Source organism: Somniosus microcephalus, chromosome 3, assembly GCF_052327205.1.
Source record: "Somniosus microcephalus isolate GS21.2 chromosome 3, FLI_Smic_1.0, whole genome shotgun sequence".
Lineage (NCBI taxonomy): Eukaryota > Metazoa > Chordata > Chondrichthyes > Squaliformes > Somniosidae > Somniosus > Somniosus microcephalus.
Window position 1 is genome coordinate 347,968,719 of NC_140989.1, and position 15,376 is coordinate 347,984,094.

At 43.0% G+C, this 15,376-nt stretch overlaps 1 protein-coding gene across 16 annotated transcripts in view; it reads left to right on the forward strand.

Moving 5' to 3' along the window:
• Positions 1 to 15,376, forward strand: part of LOC147122327 (ecotropic viral integration site 5 protein homolog) — a 260,882-nt gene that overhangs the window by 101,234 nt on the left and 144,272 nt on the right. For 9 of the 16 annotated variants that reach the window (XR_015077732.1, XM_085983320.1, XM_085983326.1 and 6 more), the window contains 2 exons: positions 1,633 to 1,773; positions 3,725 to 3,871. Coding sequence is in view for 15 of the 16 variants with exons in the window: in XM_085983320.1 (XP_085839446.1) it covers positions 1,633 to 1,773; positions 3,725 to 3,871 (288 nt within the window). In the remaining variant the exon portion in view is untranslated. The remainder of the gene's footprint in view (positions 1 to 1,632; positions 1,774 to 3,724; positions 3,872 to 15,376) is intronic. The other 7 variants (XM_085983324.1, XM_085983325.1, XM_085983328.1 and 4 more) reach the window with 1 other exon arrangement.

Below are 15,376 nucleotides of genomic sequence, written 5' to 3' on the forward strand. Positions count from 1 at the left end.
AAAATTTAAATGAATAAGGGACTGAAGGGAAAATTGGTTAACAGGTCCTGCATTTTAGATTCCTTAATGATTGGATGCATTGCAGCATTAAGATGTAAATTTTCACAGTACGCCGGCCTATATTGTGATTTTGCACTGAACTAGAATACCTCTGGATGAATTCCTCACTGCTTTTGATGTCCTTCATTGACGAATAGTCTTTTGCCTGTTAACATTAATCAATGCCAAAAATTGAATGCTCATTTACTGGTGATGTCGGTTCAGCAGCCATGATTTTGCTCCAGTTCAGAGCTATAATGGTGCGCTTTAGTTCTAGTGAGTTGATTATTTCCCTTATCACAAATGAATTATTTTTTTTCCTTTTAAGTTAAAGTCAAATGAAACTTTACTGAAGCTGAATTTTGAAAAAGTAGCCTTTACTTTTCTATCCTCTCCACTCCATTTTGAAGTAACTATGCTGGAAAATTTCCTCTTCATTATTTGTAGCAAAACCTTAAATGTTCGTGTAAGGAACTTGTTTACAATTTTGCTATCAATAGTGAACAGAGGATATCTTCCCCTCTCCCTGCCTCCTCTCCATTGTCATTTTAACATGGGCTAGACTACAATCACAAAGCTTACATGAATCGTCCAGGGTGATTAGAAAGAAAGAAAGAATTAGAGGTTAAAAAGTTACTCCCTTTTTCACATTGCGTTGCAAAACATAGCCAGAATATACCCAAGCAGCGCATGTTTTTCTAATTTTCAAAACCACGTACGGAAACTGTAAACTAATTCAAACAAGCTTGTTTGAAAGTTTACACTCAATGCCCTGCAAATGCGAACACACTGTAACACATTGATATTTCAGAACTGTTCTATTTACATGCATTGTTTTAACATATTTGTGCAATATTTAAACATTTGTATTGAATGAATAACAATATATGGCTGGAACAAATCTGGCTTGTAGTGAGCCAGCGTTTCTTGCACAGTTTCACTGTGCTTCCAAACCCTTTTAAGGGAAGGATAGTGCATTGTAGTACCCATGTGTAGCACTGTGGAGTAAAAGGATGGATTTGAAAGCACACTGCTGTGTTCCTGATCCTAACTCTTGATTTGCTGAGCAGAAGATAGGTATCACCCTACAAGAGTGAAGGAAAATTGGGTTGGGTGTCCTGCAAATTAGTCTTGTATGCCTGAGTTTCATCATTAAGTATCCCAGAGTAGGTATAGCACATTTAGATAACGGAGTAAAGCTATCTCTGCTCTGTTTCAACATTGTGCCTTAATCCTGACTTCAGAAGAGAACCCCTAATGCACTAGTGTGACATTTGACATTTCCCATAGTAGCCATCTGGTAATCTGTAGCTTCTTTGGGTGAGAGTGTCAGTACCAGTTTTGCGCTGTAGGCCAATGGCATGGACAGTAGAACGTGAGAACAGGATCAGGCTATCGAGCCTGCTCTGTCATTGTTTTAGCCATGTGATCTTTATCTTTTCAATCCCAATATCTGCACTTACTCCTTACCCTCCTCACTAAATATCTATCTGCCTTTTAGTGAATTCTGCATCTTTGGGCTTCTGGGACAGTGCAATTCCAAATTCTGATGTTTCACTGAAAATTGTTTCTTTGGACCATTTTTAATAACAGAGAAACGCTTCTTTACCTGATGAGAATAATGTGGCCATGTTGCAAGAGGAGCTTATAGGGGCGAAATTGAGAGAAGCAGAAGCATTAATGGGTGTGAAAGAACTTCGGCAGCAAGTTAAAGATTTGGAGGATCATTGGCAGGTAAGATGGAGCCATATTGTAATTTTGCAAACGTTCACAGAGGTGTCTATGGGTTTTTTGTTAAGTACTTCCCAGTATTCTTGACTCGTTCTATAAAATAGTTAACTGGACTCTGCAATAATATAACGTATGGTATTACACACACAATTTATTTAGAACTGCAGTCGGTTTATTTTTCATGTACATTTTGACCTGGACTTGAGCATAAAAGGCATAATTTCAAGGTTTGCAGATGACACGAAACTCGGAAATGTAGTAAGCAGTGAGGAAGATAGTAGCAGACTTAAGGAGGACATGGACTGGTGAAATGGGAAGACTCATGGCCTATGAAAATTAATGCAGGGAAGTGTGAAGTGATACATTTTGGTAGGAAAAATGAGGAGAGGCAATTTAAACTAAATGGTGCAATTTTAAAGGGGATGCACGAACAGAGCCCTGGGGGTGTACGTACACAAATCTTTGCAGGTGGCAGGACAAGTTGATATGGCTGTTCTAAAAGCATATGGGATCCTTGGCTTTATAAGTAGAAGAGGCATAGTGTACAAAACCATTGAAGTTATGCTAAACCTTTAGAAAACACTGGTTATGCCCCAGCTGGACGATTGTCCAATTCTGGGCAGCACACTTAGGAAGAATGTCGAGGCCTTGGAGAGGATGCAGAGGAGATTTACTAGAATTATACCAGGGATGAAAGACCTAAGTTATGCGGAGAGACTAGAGAAACTGGGGTTGTTCTTCTTAGAGCAGAGAAGGTTATGGGGAGATTTGATGGAGGTGTTCAAAATCATGAAGGGTTTTGATAGTAAGTAAGGAGAAACTGTTTCAAGTGACAGAAGGGTCAGTAACCAGAGGAGACCAATTTGAGGTATTTGACACATGAACCAGAGTCAACATGAGAACATCTTTTTTTACACAGCTTATATTTTTTCGTTAATCATTTAGGGGTTTTTAAAACAATTTATACTACTGCAACTTACATTTATATAGCATCTTTAATGGAGAAATATGTCCCAAGGCATCTCCGAGAAACATAAGCAGACAAAAATTGATGCTGAGGCAAACAAGATATTAGGGGTGACTAAAAGTTTGGTCAAAGAGGTTTTAAACGAGTAGAGGAGGATGACAGGCGGTGAGGTATAGGGAGGGAATTCCATAGCATGAGATTTAGACAATGAAGACACGACCACTAATGGTGGGGTGAATGCACAAGAGGCCAGAATTGGAGGAACGCAGCACTCTGAGGGTTGTAGGACCGGAGGAGGTTACAGGAATCGGCAGGGGTGAGACCATGAAGAGATGAAACCTGAGAATGACAGTTTAAAATTTGTGGATTGGGGGATCAGGAGCCAATGTAGGTCAGCGACTACAGGGGTGGTGGGTGAGCGCGACTTTATGCAGAATAGGATACACGCAGCAGAGTTTTGCTTGAACTGAAATTTACGCAGGGTGGAGGGTGGGAGGCAATGCAGGAGAACATTAGAATAGTTGAGCCCAGAGGTACATAGAGATACATAGAGATAGGAACAGGAGTAGGCCATTCGGCCCTTCGAGCCTGCTCCGCCATTCAATGAGATCATGGCTGATCTTACCAGTTCAGTACCCCGTCCCCGCCTTTTCTCCGTAACCCTTAATCCCCTTAGCCTTCAGAAATATATCCAATTCTCTCTTGAAAATATTTATTGAATTAGCCTTCACAGCCCTCTGTGGCAGGGAATTCCACAGGCTCACCACTCTTTGAGTGAAGAAATTCTTCCTCATCTCTGTTTTAAATGATTTGCCCGCTATTTTTAGACTGTGGCCCCTGGTTCTGTGCTCCCCGGCCATTGGAAACATTCTCTCTGAATTCAGCCTGTCCAGGCCTGCCATAATTTTATATGTTTCGATGAGATCCCCTCTCAATCTTCTAAACTCCAGTGAGTACAAGCCCAAACTATTTAATCTCTCTTCGTAGGTCATTCCCGCCATTCCAGGTATCAGCCTGGTGAATCGCCGTTGCACTCTTTCCATGGCAAGAACATCCTTCCGCAGATGGGGCGACCAAAACTGTACACAATACTCCAGATGCGGTCTCACCAGCACCTTGTACAGCTGTAGTAAGGTATCCCTATTCCTATACTCGAACCCCCTTGATATGAAGGCCAACATACCATTTGCCTTCTTAATCGCCTGTTGCACCTGCATGCTCTCCTTCAGTGACTGGTGCACAAGAACACCCAGGTCCCTCTGCACTTCTCCATCTCCCAATCTATTGCCATTTAGATAATAATCTACCCTCCTGTTTTTACCCCCAAAGTGGATAACCTCGCATTTATCCACATTATAGTGCATCTGCCACGTATCCGCCCATTCCCCCAACCTGTCCAAATCGCACTGTAGCCTCCTGACATCCTCATCAGAGCCCACCCCTCCTCCTAGTTTAGTGTCGTCAGCGAATTTGGAAATATTGCATCCAATTCCCTGATCCAGATCATTTATATATATTGTGAACAGCTGGGGTCCCAGGACAGATCCTTGCGGCACCCCGCTGGTCACTGCCTGCCACTCCGAAAACGAGCCGTTTATTCCAACTCTCTGTTTTCTATCCGCCAGCCAGTTCTCTATCCACGTTAATACTTTGCCCCCAATTCCATGAGCCTTAATTTTGCATGATAATCTTTTGTGTGGAACCTTATCGAATGCTTTCTGGAAGTCAAGGTACACCACATCCACTGGCTCTCCCCCATCTATTTTACCAGTTACTTCCTCAAAAAATTCCAGCAGATTAGTCAAACACGATTTACCCTTTGTAAATCCATGTTGACTCTGTCCGATCCTTTCCCCATTTGTCAAGTGCTCCGCTATTTTATCCTTAATAATGGACTCCAGCATTTTGCCCACAACCGATGTAAGGCTTACTGGTCTATAATTCCCTGCTTTCTCTCTACCCCCCTTTTTAAATATTGGGGTAACATTAGCTACCCTCCAATCCACGGGCACTGTTCCCGAGTCAATGGAGTTCCGGAAGATGATCCTTAGAGCATCTGCTATCTCCAGGGCCACCTCCTTAAGTACCCTAGGATGTAGTTTATCAGGCCCCGGGGATTTGTCGGCCTTCAGTCCCCTCAACTTACCCAACACCATATCCCTAGAGATACTAATTTCTGTCAGCTCCTCCCTCTCATTAGTCCCCATGTTTGCCGATATTCCTGGGAGGTTATTTGTGTCCTCCTTTGTGAATACAGAACCAAAGTATGAGTTTAATTGGTCTGCCATTTCCTTATTCTCCATTATATATTCTCCCGAATCGGACTGCAAGGGACCGACTTGGGATTTTACCAGTCTTTTCCTCCTGATATACCGATAAAAGCTTTTGCAGTCTGTCTTTATGTTTGCTGCAAGTTTACTTTCGTATTCTATTTTCCCCTTCCTGATTAATCCCTTTGTCCTCTTTTGCTGTATCCTGTACTGCCCCCAATCTTCCGGTCTGGTGCTTTTTTTTGCCAGTTGATATGCCCTTTTTTTTGATTTTATGCTGTCCCTAATTTCCCTCGTTATCCACGGTTGAGTCACCTTTTTAGGTTTATTTTTATGCCAAACCGGTATAAACATGTTCTGGAATTCTTCCATTCTATCTTTGAATGCTTGCCATTGTCTCTCTACTGTCAATCCCCCCAGAAACACCACCCAATCAATCTTACCCAATTCCCGTCTCAGACCCTCGTAATTCCCTTTATTTAAGTTCTGGACCTTAGTCTCTGATTCAATTTCCTCACTCTCCATCTCGACTGAGAGCTCGATCATATTATGATCGCTCTGACCCAAGGGGCCTCGTACAAGAAGATTGCTGATAAGTCCCTTCTCATTGCACAATACCCAGTCTAAAATGGCCTGATCTCGAGTCGGCTCCTCGACATATTGGTCCAGATAACCGTCCCGTGACAAAGGAATTTCTGGAGATGCTCTGGCTACGATTTGATCGGTAAGAGTGGAACCAAGCAAGGGCAGTCCCACTGAGCTGAACAACAGAGGAGAGGCACTGAAGGAGGATGGTGTAGTTGACCGTGTCAAAGATTGCAGAGAGGTCGAGAAGGACGAGGAGAGATCGTGCACCTGGATTACAGCAACTGAGAATGCCACTTGTGACTGATTCAGGCAGAAACTTGATTGGAGAGATTCAAGTGTGGAGTTGTCAGAAATATGGGCATGCATTTGGGAGGCGACAGTATGTTCAAGGACTTTGGAAAGGAAAGGGACATGTAAGATGGGCAGTAGGACAGAGGGGTCGTGGAGAAATACGGAGAAGGAGAATTGGAGGAACGCAGCACTTTCTGAGGTATGTTGGACTGGAGGAGGTTACAGAAATTGGCAGGGGTGAGGCCATGAAGAGATTAGACCTGAGGATGACAGGTGAAACTAAAGAAAAACACACGTTCAAGGCTAGGGTGGGGGGGACCGGGGCAGGAGTCTGGGTGGGGAGAGTCTTGGGAGGTTTGGTTTGGTGGGCAAGAGCAAGGGAGAGATGCGGAAGAGGCAGCTGAACAGATTGTCTCAATCTTCTCTGACAGATAAGTTCATGAGTCTCTTGTGCTTGTTAGAGATGAGGGCAGGGGAGAGGTGTTTAAGGAAAGGGTTGGTAGTGGAGAAAAGAAACTGGGGTTTTTCTTCGCTTTCTAGGGTGATGCTGGAGTAGTGAATGATTTTGGCAGAAGAGAGCAAGGCCCGATAGTGCTTTATGTGGTCTAGCCAGATCTGGTGATGGAAGGCTAAACCAGTTTGAGGCAGATACGCACAAATTTGCACCTCTTGGACTTGAGGGAGCGAAGATGAGAACCATATCGGGAACAACCAGGGTTATGAGAGAGTAAGAGTTTTACTGGAGACAATGGCATCAAGGTGGGGGTGAGGGAGTGGTTGAGCAGATCAAAAGCTGCAGAAGTATCCATTATTTATAACTTTGCAGTAATTCAAATATCCAGTATCTATAAACATCAGATTTTGTCCATCATTGTTCCGCATGCTAACTACATGGTAACTAGGGACCAATCCCTGTGCTCCTTGCCATTAACACTGTACAGCCAAACTCCAGACCCAGCCTCCATGCTTCCACCATGCCCTAGGCTCTGCCTTTCCTTTGACCCCCAATGTTCAGGAGCAGCATCACAGGATATCAACTAGTAAACTGTATTATAAAAACGAATTCCACGCAGCTTTAAGAAGGACATTACTTTTTTCTCTTCATTTCTTGCATTCCCCATCCTATGGATCAATCTCAGCTGGGTTGACACACCACTTCAAGGCCTTTGCTGGTGCTGCTTTAGAGTCAGCCACTAGGAGGTGTAACTCAATTGATGCTTCTTCCAATTTTTCATCTGAGAAATTGCCTGATTTCTGCTTGGCGCCTCCCACAGTAGCATAGCTGAGATCAAAACGTGTGGAGATTACATGTGTGATTCTGTATCGCAGCACCTCGTAGTGAACCATATTGGGGCGCCAACCTGCTATCCCGTTAATGCAATTTAAAAAAAATTGAGATGCCAAAATCTTGTATTTTGCCTGATTCTGTCACACTTCAGATGTCCTACTTCTAAGTATCAAAAGTATTTTTATTTAAAAAGAGAAAGAAAGGCACTCATTTCCTGCTGGCTCTTCTGAATTTGATATCTGGTCTGTTCCCTAGGTCTAGAGCTTCCTATTTGCAGAAAGTTCCGTCAGCAATCAACCTCTAATAAATCTTGGGGAGTATCGCTTTAGACCACTTCACCCGCAGGGAGCATTTGAACAGCAGTCTTAAAGGGAGAGCCAGGTTAAGCAAAGCTTCATCCCAGCAGCTAAATATGCAGACTCAGACTATTCATGAGTGGAGCTGTGGGAATTCAGCTAGTAATATGTAAATTCCACATGGTGCATGTTGTGTAGACCAATGATTTATTTGAGAGTTGATCTATAACACCATTTTACAGCTAATTCATAGTCTTTGTCCCAAACTCCACTGAAGTTTGTATGAATCTAGTGTCCCAACGTTTTTTCTCTTTGGGAGCAATTACGTATCTTGGAACCATGTGGCTCACATCAGTATTCCCATTAATTTGCATTCTACACATGGACACTGGAAGATCTTGGTGTATTCATTAAACATCTGATCGCCAATATGCCAGTAACATTAGGAATATCTGGGCCCACAGAATTCATTTAAGGCAGATCAGCATGTAAGAAATATAAGCACAAATGGAACTGAGCAAGTTATACAATTTGCCAGGTTCATGGATCAGATTGCTAGAGCTGGTTTGTCAACTGTAATTTGGACACCCATCATAAATGAGTGGTTTACTGAAAAATACACCAAGCTCAGGATTTCTGGGTAAATACTCCCAATGTTAGCCAGTGATTTTAGTGAAAGCAACCTTCCCCTATCTGATGTCTATTAAAACAATACTTGAGGTGTATTTTTCTTCCACTGTACAGTGTTAATAAGAACATAAGAAATAGGAGCAGGAGTAGTCCATTTGGCCCCTCGAGCCTGCTCCGCCATTCAATAAGATCATGGCTAATCTGATCTTGGCCTCAACTCCACTTTCCTGCCCGCTCCCCATAACCCTTGATTTCCCTGTTTCTCAAAATTCTGTCTATCTCAGCCTTGAATATATTCAATGACCCAGCCTCCACAGCTCTCTGGGGTAGAGAATTCCAAAGATTCACGACCCTCTGAGGGAAGAAATTCCTCCTCATCTCCGTTTTAAAAGGGTGCCCCCTTATTCTGAAACTATGCCCCCTAGTTCTAGATACCCCCACGAGGGGAAACATCCTCCCTGCATCTACCCTGTCAAACTCTCTGAGAATCTTATGTTTCAATAAGATCACCTCTCATTCTTCTAAACTCCAATGAGTATAGGCCCAACCTGCTCAACCTTTCCTCATAAGACAACCCCTTCAACTCAGGAATCAACCTAGTGAACCTTCTTTGAACTGCCTCCAATGCAAGTACAGGTAGACTACCCTTTATCCGAACTTCCGAAAACCGAAACCCTCTAAAAACTAAAGGTTTTTTCGTTCAGCGTAAGTCGTGCGCACGACATGACCAGAGTGGCGCACGACTTACGCTGAGCAGGGCAGAGGGTCACTGAGTTCCCTCCTGGGTAGGAGATTGCAGGCCGAGCCAGGCAGTGTGAAGGAGGTATACCGGGAGAGTGAACCCAACAATACAGCGGCCCGTCCGATAGCTGTAGCAGCCTGTCCGATATTATTTTATCCCCCCCCGACCCCCGACCCTCCCCACCCTTTCGGATAAGGGATAGTGTATCCTTTTCCGCACTTCTGAAAACCGAAATCCTCTGAAAACCGAAAGTGTTTTCGTTCAGCGTAAGTCGTGCGCACGACATGACCAGAGTGGCGCACGACTTACGCTGAGCAGGGCAGAGGGTCACTGAGTTCCCTCCTGGGTAGGAGATTGCAGGCCGAGCCAGGCAGTGTGAAGGAGGTATACCGGGAGAGTGAACCCAACAATACAGCGGCCCGTCCGATAGCTGTAGCAGCCTGTCCGATATTATTTTATCCCCCCCCGACCCCCGACCCTCCCCACCCTTTCGGATAAGGGATAGTGTATCCTTTTCCGCACTTCTGAAAACCGAAATCCTCTGAAAACCGAAAGTGTTTTCGTTCAGCGTAAGTCGTGCGCACGACCCCGACCCCCCCGCCGACCCCCACCCTTTCGGATAAGGGATAGTGTACCAGCCTTTATCCGCACTTCCAAAAACAGAAAACCTCTGAAAACCGAAAGTGTTTTCGTTCAGCATAAGTCGTGCGCACGACCCCGACCCCCACCCCCGACCCCCCGCCGACCCCGACACCCCCACCCCCGACCCCCCCGCCGACCCCGACCCCCACCCCCGACAAATTTCCCAGTCTTATAAAATACCTTCCGAAATCCGAAATTTTCCGAAAACCGAAACACGGCTGGTCCCGAGGTTTTTGGATAAAGGATAGTCTACCTGTATATCCTTCCTTGAATAAGGAGACTAAAACTGTAAGCAGTACTCCAGGTGTGGTCTCACCAATGCCCTGTACAGTTGTAGCAAGACTGCCCTACTTTTATACTCCATCCCCCTTGCAATAAAGGCCAATATTCCATTTGCCTTCCTAATTACTTGCTGTACCTGCATGCTAACTTTTTGTGTTTCATGTACGAGGACCCCCAGATCCCTCTGTACTGCAGCATTCTGTAGTCTCTCTCCATTTAAATAATATTTTGCTTTTTTATTCTTCCTATCAAAGTGGATAACCTCACATTTTCCCACATTATACTGCATCTGCCAAATTTTTGCCCACTTAACCTATCTATATTCCTTTGCAGACTCTTTGTGTCCCCCTCACAACTTGCTTTCCCACCTACCTTTGTATTGTCAGCAAATTTGGCAACAGTACACTCAGTCCCTTCATCCAAGTCATTAATATAGATTGTAAATAGTTGAGGCCCCAGCACTGATCCCTGTGGCACCCCACTAGTTACAGTTTGCCAACCTGAAAATGACCCATTTATTTTGACTCTTTTCTGTTAGTTAGCCAATCCTCTATCCAATCTAATATATTACCCCCAACCCCGTGAGCTCTTACCTTGTGCAGTAACCTTTTATGCGGCACCTTATCGAATGCCTTCTGGAAATCCAAATACACTACATCTACTGGTTCCCCTTTATCCACCCTGCTCGTTACATCATCAAAGAACTCCAGTAAATTTGTCAAACATGATTTCCCTTTCATAAAACCATGTTGACTGTGCTTGATTGTATTATGATTTTCTAAATGTCCTGCTATTACTTCCTTAATAATGGATTCCAGCATTTTCCCAATGACAGATGTTAGGCTAACTGATTGATAGTTGCCTGCTTTCTTAAATAGGGGCGTTACATTTGCGGTTTTCCAATTCGCTGGGACTTCACCAGAATCCAGGGAATTTTGGTAGATTACAACCAACGCATCCACTATCTCTGCAGCCACTTCTTTTAAAACCCTAGAATGCAGGCCATGAGGTCCAGGGGACTTGTCAGTCTTTAGTCCCATTAGTTTGCCAAGTATTTTTTCTCTAGTGATAGTGATTGTTTTTAGTTCCTCCCTCCCTATAGCCCCTTGATTATCAATTATTATTGGGATGCTTTTAGTGTCTTCTACTGTGAAGACTGATAAAATATTTGTTCAAAGTCCCCCGCCATTTCCCTGTTTCCCATTATTAATTCCCCAGTCTTATCCTCTAAGGGACCAACGTTTACTTTAGCTAATCTCTTCCTTTTTATATACCTGTAGAAACTCTTACTGTCTGTTTTTATATTTTTTGCTAGTTTGCTCTCATAATCTACCTTTTCCCTCTTTTTTATTTTTTTGTCATCCTTTGCTGGTTTCTAAAAATTTCTTAATCCTCTGGCCTAACACTAATCTTTGCAACATTGTATGCCTTTTCCTTCAATTTGATATCATCCTTAACTTCCTTAGTTAGCCACGGATGGTTCATCCTTTTCGTAGTCTTTCTTTCTCACTGGAATAAACCTTTGCTGAGAGTTATGAAATATCTCCTTAAATGTCTGCCACTGCTTATCTACCGTCTTGCCCTTTAATCTATTTTCGTAGTCCACTTTAGCCAACTCTGTCTTCATACCTTTGTACAGGAAACTTTGGTTTATCCGGAGGTTATATGTCCGGAATACTCGATCTAACGGCAAAAATCAGGAGCCGTTTTCTATGTTTTTTTAGTTCTCGTTGCTTTTTTTTCCCCAGTCAAGCACTGCAAGGTCTGTAGCTATAGCAACAGCTTCAGCTACAGACGCTTGCAGCTGCAGCCGACTGTTTTGAAGCTGCAGGGTTTGTTGATTCACACGGAGCTTCTCAGTTCCATATGTTTAAACATTAACTCTGGTATGTCCGGCACTTTTGATGTTACGGCACCAGCTCGGTCCCGTCAGTGCCGGATATCAGAAAGTTTCCTGTAATTGCCTTTAGTGTCCTATTTAAGTTTAGGACACTAGTTACAGACACAAACACCTTCAACATTTGAAATTCAGTCATGCTATGATCACTCTTCCCCAGAGGATCCTTTACAATGAGATCATTAATTAATCCTGAATGCATTTTATGAAGTTGTCCTCAAGGCTACCCTTGCCAATTTGATTTGTCCAATCTATATGATGATTAAAATCGCCCATGATTATTGCAGTACCTTTTTTCACAAGCCCCCATTATTTATTAATTTATACTCTGTTCTACAGTGTAGCTACTGTTAGGGGGTCTATAGACCACTCCCATCAGTGACTTCTTTCCCATACTATTTCTTATCTCCACCCAAAGTGATTCTACATCTTGATCTTCTGAGCCAATATAATTTCTCACCACTGCACTGATCTCATCCTTTATTAACAGAGCTACCCCACCTCCTTTTCCTTTCTGCCTATCCTTCCGAAATGTCAAATACCCTTGAATATTCAGTTCCCAGCCTTGGTCACCTTGCAACCACGTCTCATACCCATTTATTTCTATTTGTGCCGTCAACTCATCTATCTTGTTATGAATGCTGCGTGGATTCAGATAAAGAGCCTTCAATTTTATCTTTTTACCGTTTTTCTCTACTCTGACTCTATTTGCTGGTACACTCTTAAGTTTGTACGCTCTGTCTCTTCCTGTCACACTCTGGTTCTCATTATCCCAATCGCTACCCTGCACTATTGCCTTCTCCTTTCTCTTTGACTTTCTAAATTCCCCTTCACCTGAACCCTCCCCCCCACTATTTAGTTTAAAGCCCTATCTACCGCCCTATCTACCGTCCCAACGGAACAGTTCCCTCTTTCCCCAGTACTGGTGCCAGTGCCCCATAAATCGAAACCCATTTCTCCCACACCAATCTTTGAGCCACGCATTCAACGCTCTGATCTTATTGACCCTATGCCAATTTGCTCGTGGCTCAGGTAGTAATCCAGAGATTATTACCTTTGTGGTTCTGCATTTTAATTTGGATCCTAGCCCCTCAAACTCACTCAGCAGAATGAAACATATTGGCCCAGAAATTCGGCCCGCCCCGGGTGAGTACGCACGGGGTACTCACCCGTAGGCCAATTGGAAGTGACGGTTTCCTGCATGCACTACACGTGCGCGGGAAACCGGCACTTCCGTTCCTCTGAACGAAGAGGTTCAGAGGTCGAAGGCGCGCGCAGGGGAGTCTGCGCGTGCGCTTTGAACTTAGTTTTTTTTTTTAACAGGTTTTCATGCGAGGTTAAGTCTCCAGAAGTTACACATTTAAAAAGCAGGCGTAAGGCCTGCTTTTTGCAAGGTAAGTGGTCAATTAATTAAAATTAAAACATTTTTTCCACAGGTTTATTAGTTTTAAATACTTTAAAGCAAGGTAAGTTTATTTTTAGGCCCGTTATAATATAAAATTATTTTTTTTCAAAAATTTAAATTATTGTTTAAAATAGTTATTTAATGTAATTTATAGTTTATTTAACAAGTGTGATGTTTTTTTAAAATTTATTTGAAGGTTTAATGCTATTCTGGGTCCGGTAGTATTCATAAGTGTGACAGGTCTTCCTGTCAGACTTATGAATGGAGCATTCCCTGTTCTGATTGGCTGCCCATGGCTCATGTGATCTGTGGGGACGCATCGCACTAACTACGCCCCTGGGACACGCAAGCACAGCGCGCCGGCACCTGGGCCAGGCCCCGGAGAGGAATTCTCCGGGAGCCCAGAGTTCAACTGCCGGCGCGCAAGGTAAGTGTAGGTCGGGGGCTTGCACCCGCGGGAAGCCCCCGACCCGAATTTCTGGGCCAATGGCCCTGAAATTGCAATCGGCAGCGTAGCTAAGGTGTACGCCGCCGATCTCCGAAGGAAATCAGCACTTCGCTGGTGCGAAGCCCCCCTTCGAAAACTTGGCGTTGTTTCGCTGCGGAGTTGTGTGCAGTGTAGTTGCCCACAGATCCTAGGGGCGCACTGTTGTGAGTAAGCGTACCTGGGATAACTTGGGGCAGTGCTCCTTTCACTAGCCAAACAGGAAACAGAAATTTCCAATGCCCTTGTAAATTAAACGATGTGAATATTTATTTGACAAGTAACAGTACTTGGTTTTAAAAGGCACAGGGAATACTTTGGAGTAAGTACAGTTATTTACTGGAAGACTCTGCAAGATATAAAAAAGATTAAAACGATCTCATCCCTCAAACCGAGCCTTTACAGCTGCCTGGTAGGTTGATACACGGTGCCTTTATTCGCTCCTGCGCCTGTTAGCACCAGCCGTAAAATTTTCCAGCGTAATTGATGTGCAGTTGGTGGGCAATTAGCCCAAGTTTTCACCAGCAATGAGGATTTGAAAGTTGCAGCGGATCATCTTTCTATTCGGAACTTGACAGCTCGCAAGTTCGGGATTTTGCGCATGTGCAAATCCTGAACTTGGTCAATTTTAAAGGCCATATGAGGGCGTACTCTACTGACTGCAAATTCTGCCTCAATGTGACTGAAAAGTTTTGAGAGTTATAACTGCTTGGTTTATATTTTGTTAATGTTAAATTTTTCCTAACTTTTTTTTACATTATAGAAAATTTTATTCATATATCCGATGGCTTTTTTGCTGATTGTTAGATAAAGATTATAAGAACAAGGCAAATTAATTTAGGTGTTCATTAATCATGCATACTGACGTCATAAAGATCTTCCAAAATGAGCATTAAACATCTATTTTTGATTTACAAAATTGATTTGTCAAAGTAGTAGTGTACTGTTGCAATAAAATTAAAATCTTTGGTTCGCAGTTTAGCCAGAGACACATACTCGTGTTTTTTTAAATCCCCAGTAGATGAGGTCCAATAGTTATGCAGTGTATGACTCATTCTGCTGAGCTGAAAATAACTGCACCCTCTTGTGGAATCACACCAAATGCCATAAGATTTTATTGTTTGTGTCACTACACCATTTAAAAAAAATTAAACTGTTATTCATCCCTACGTTACATTTTACTTTGAAGATCCCGGGCACTGTCAGTAGCATAGTTATATATTTAACATTTGAACATTTTTACACAGTTTTTGAACATTTCAAAAACAAAATAGTGAATTACATATTCAAAGTGAGGCCTGTGAATTTGGTGCAACGTACAGAAACTGATCCAGAATTTAATTTACAGCCAATACAATGTTTGAAAGTTGAAACTAAATTTTAATTGCAGGATTTGTGCTGATTGTATGATTCAGATGTAAACAGAATTTGTAACTGTAGCTTAGTAAGATTTGTTCATAGTATTAGGATAAACAAAACATAGCTGAAGTGGACAAGTGCCATCTTGTTCAGAGACCAATTCTGAAGGATGCCTGTCCCTCCGACTGAAATATTCAATAGGGCGAGTCATTGGTCCTCTGTGGGTTGTTAGGTGGAGTACAAATGGAAGTAAGGTGTACCGTTCCAAGAGTAGGGATAAACTACTATTGTCTGACCCTTTTATATGGACTGACCAACATACAGGGTGGATTAACAGAACCAATTGGTGGTTGGGTGGGTTTAAGGCAGGAGGAAGAGGGTTTAAAAAAAAAAATTCTGTATGTGGACAGCTGGCAAAAAAAACAGGCAGGTGTAGAATTCAGTGGTGAATAAGAACCTTTTTTT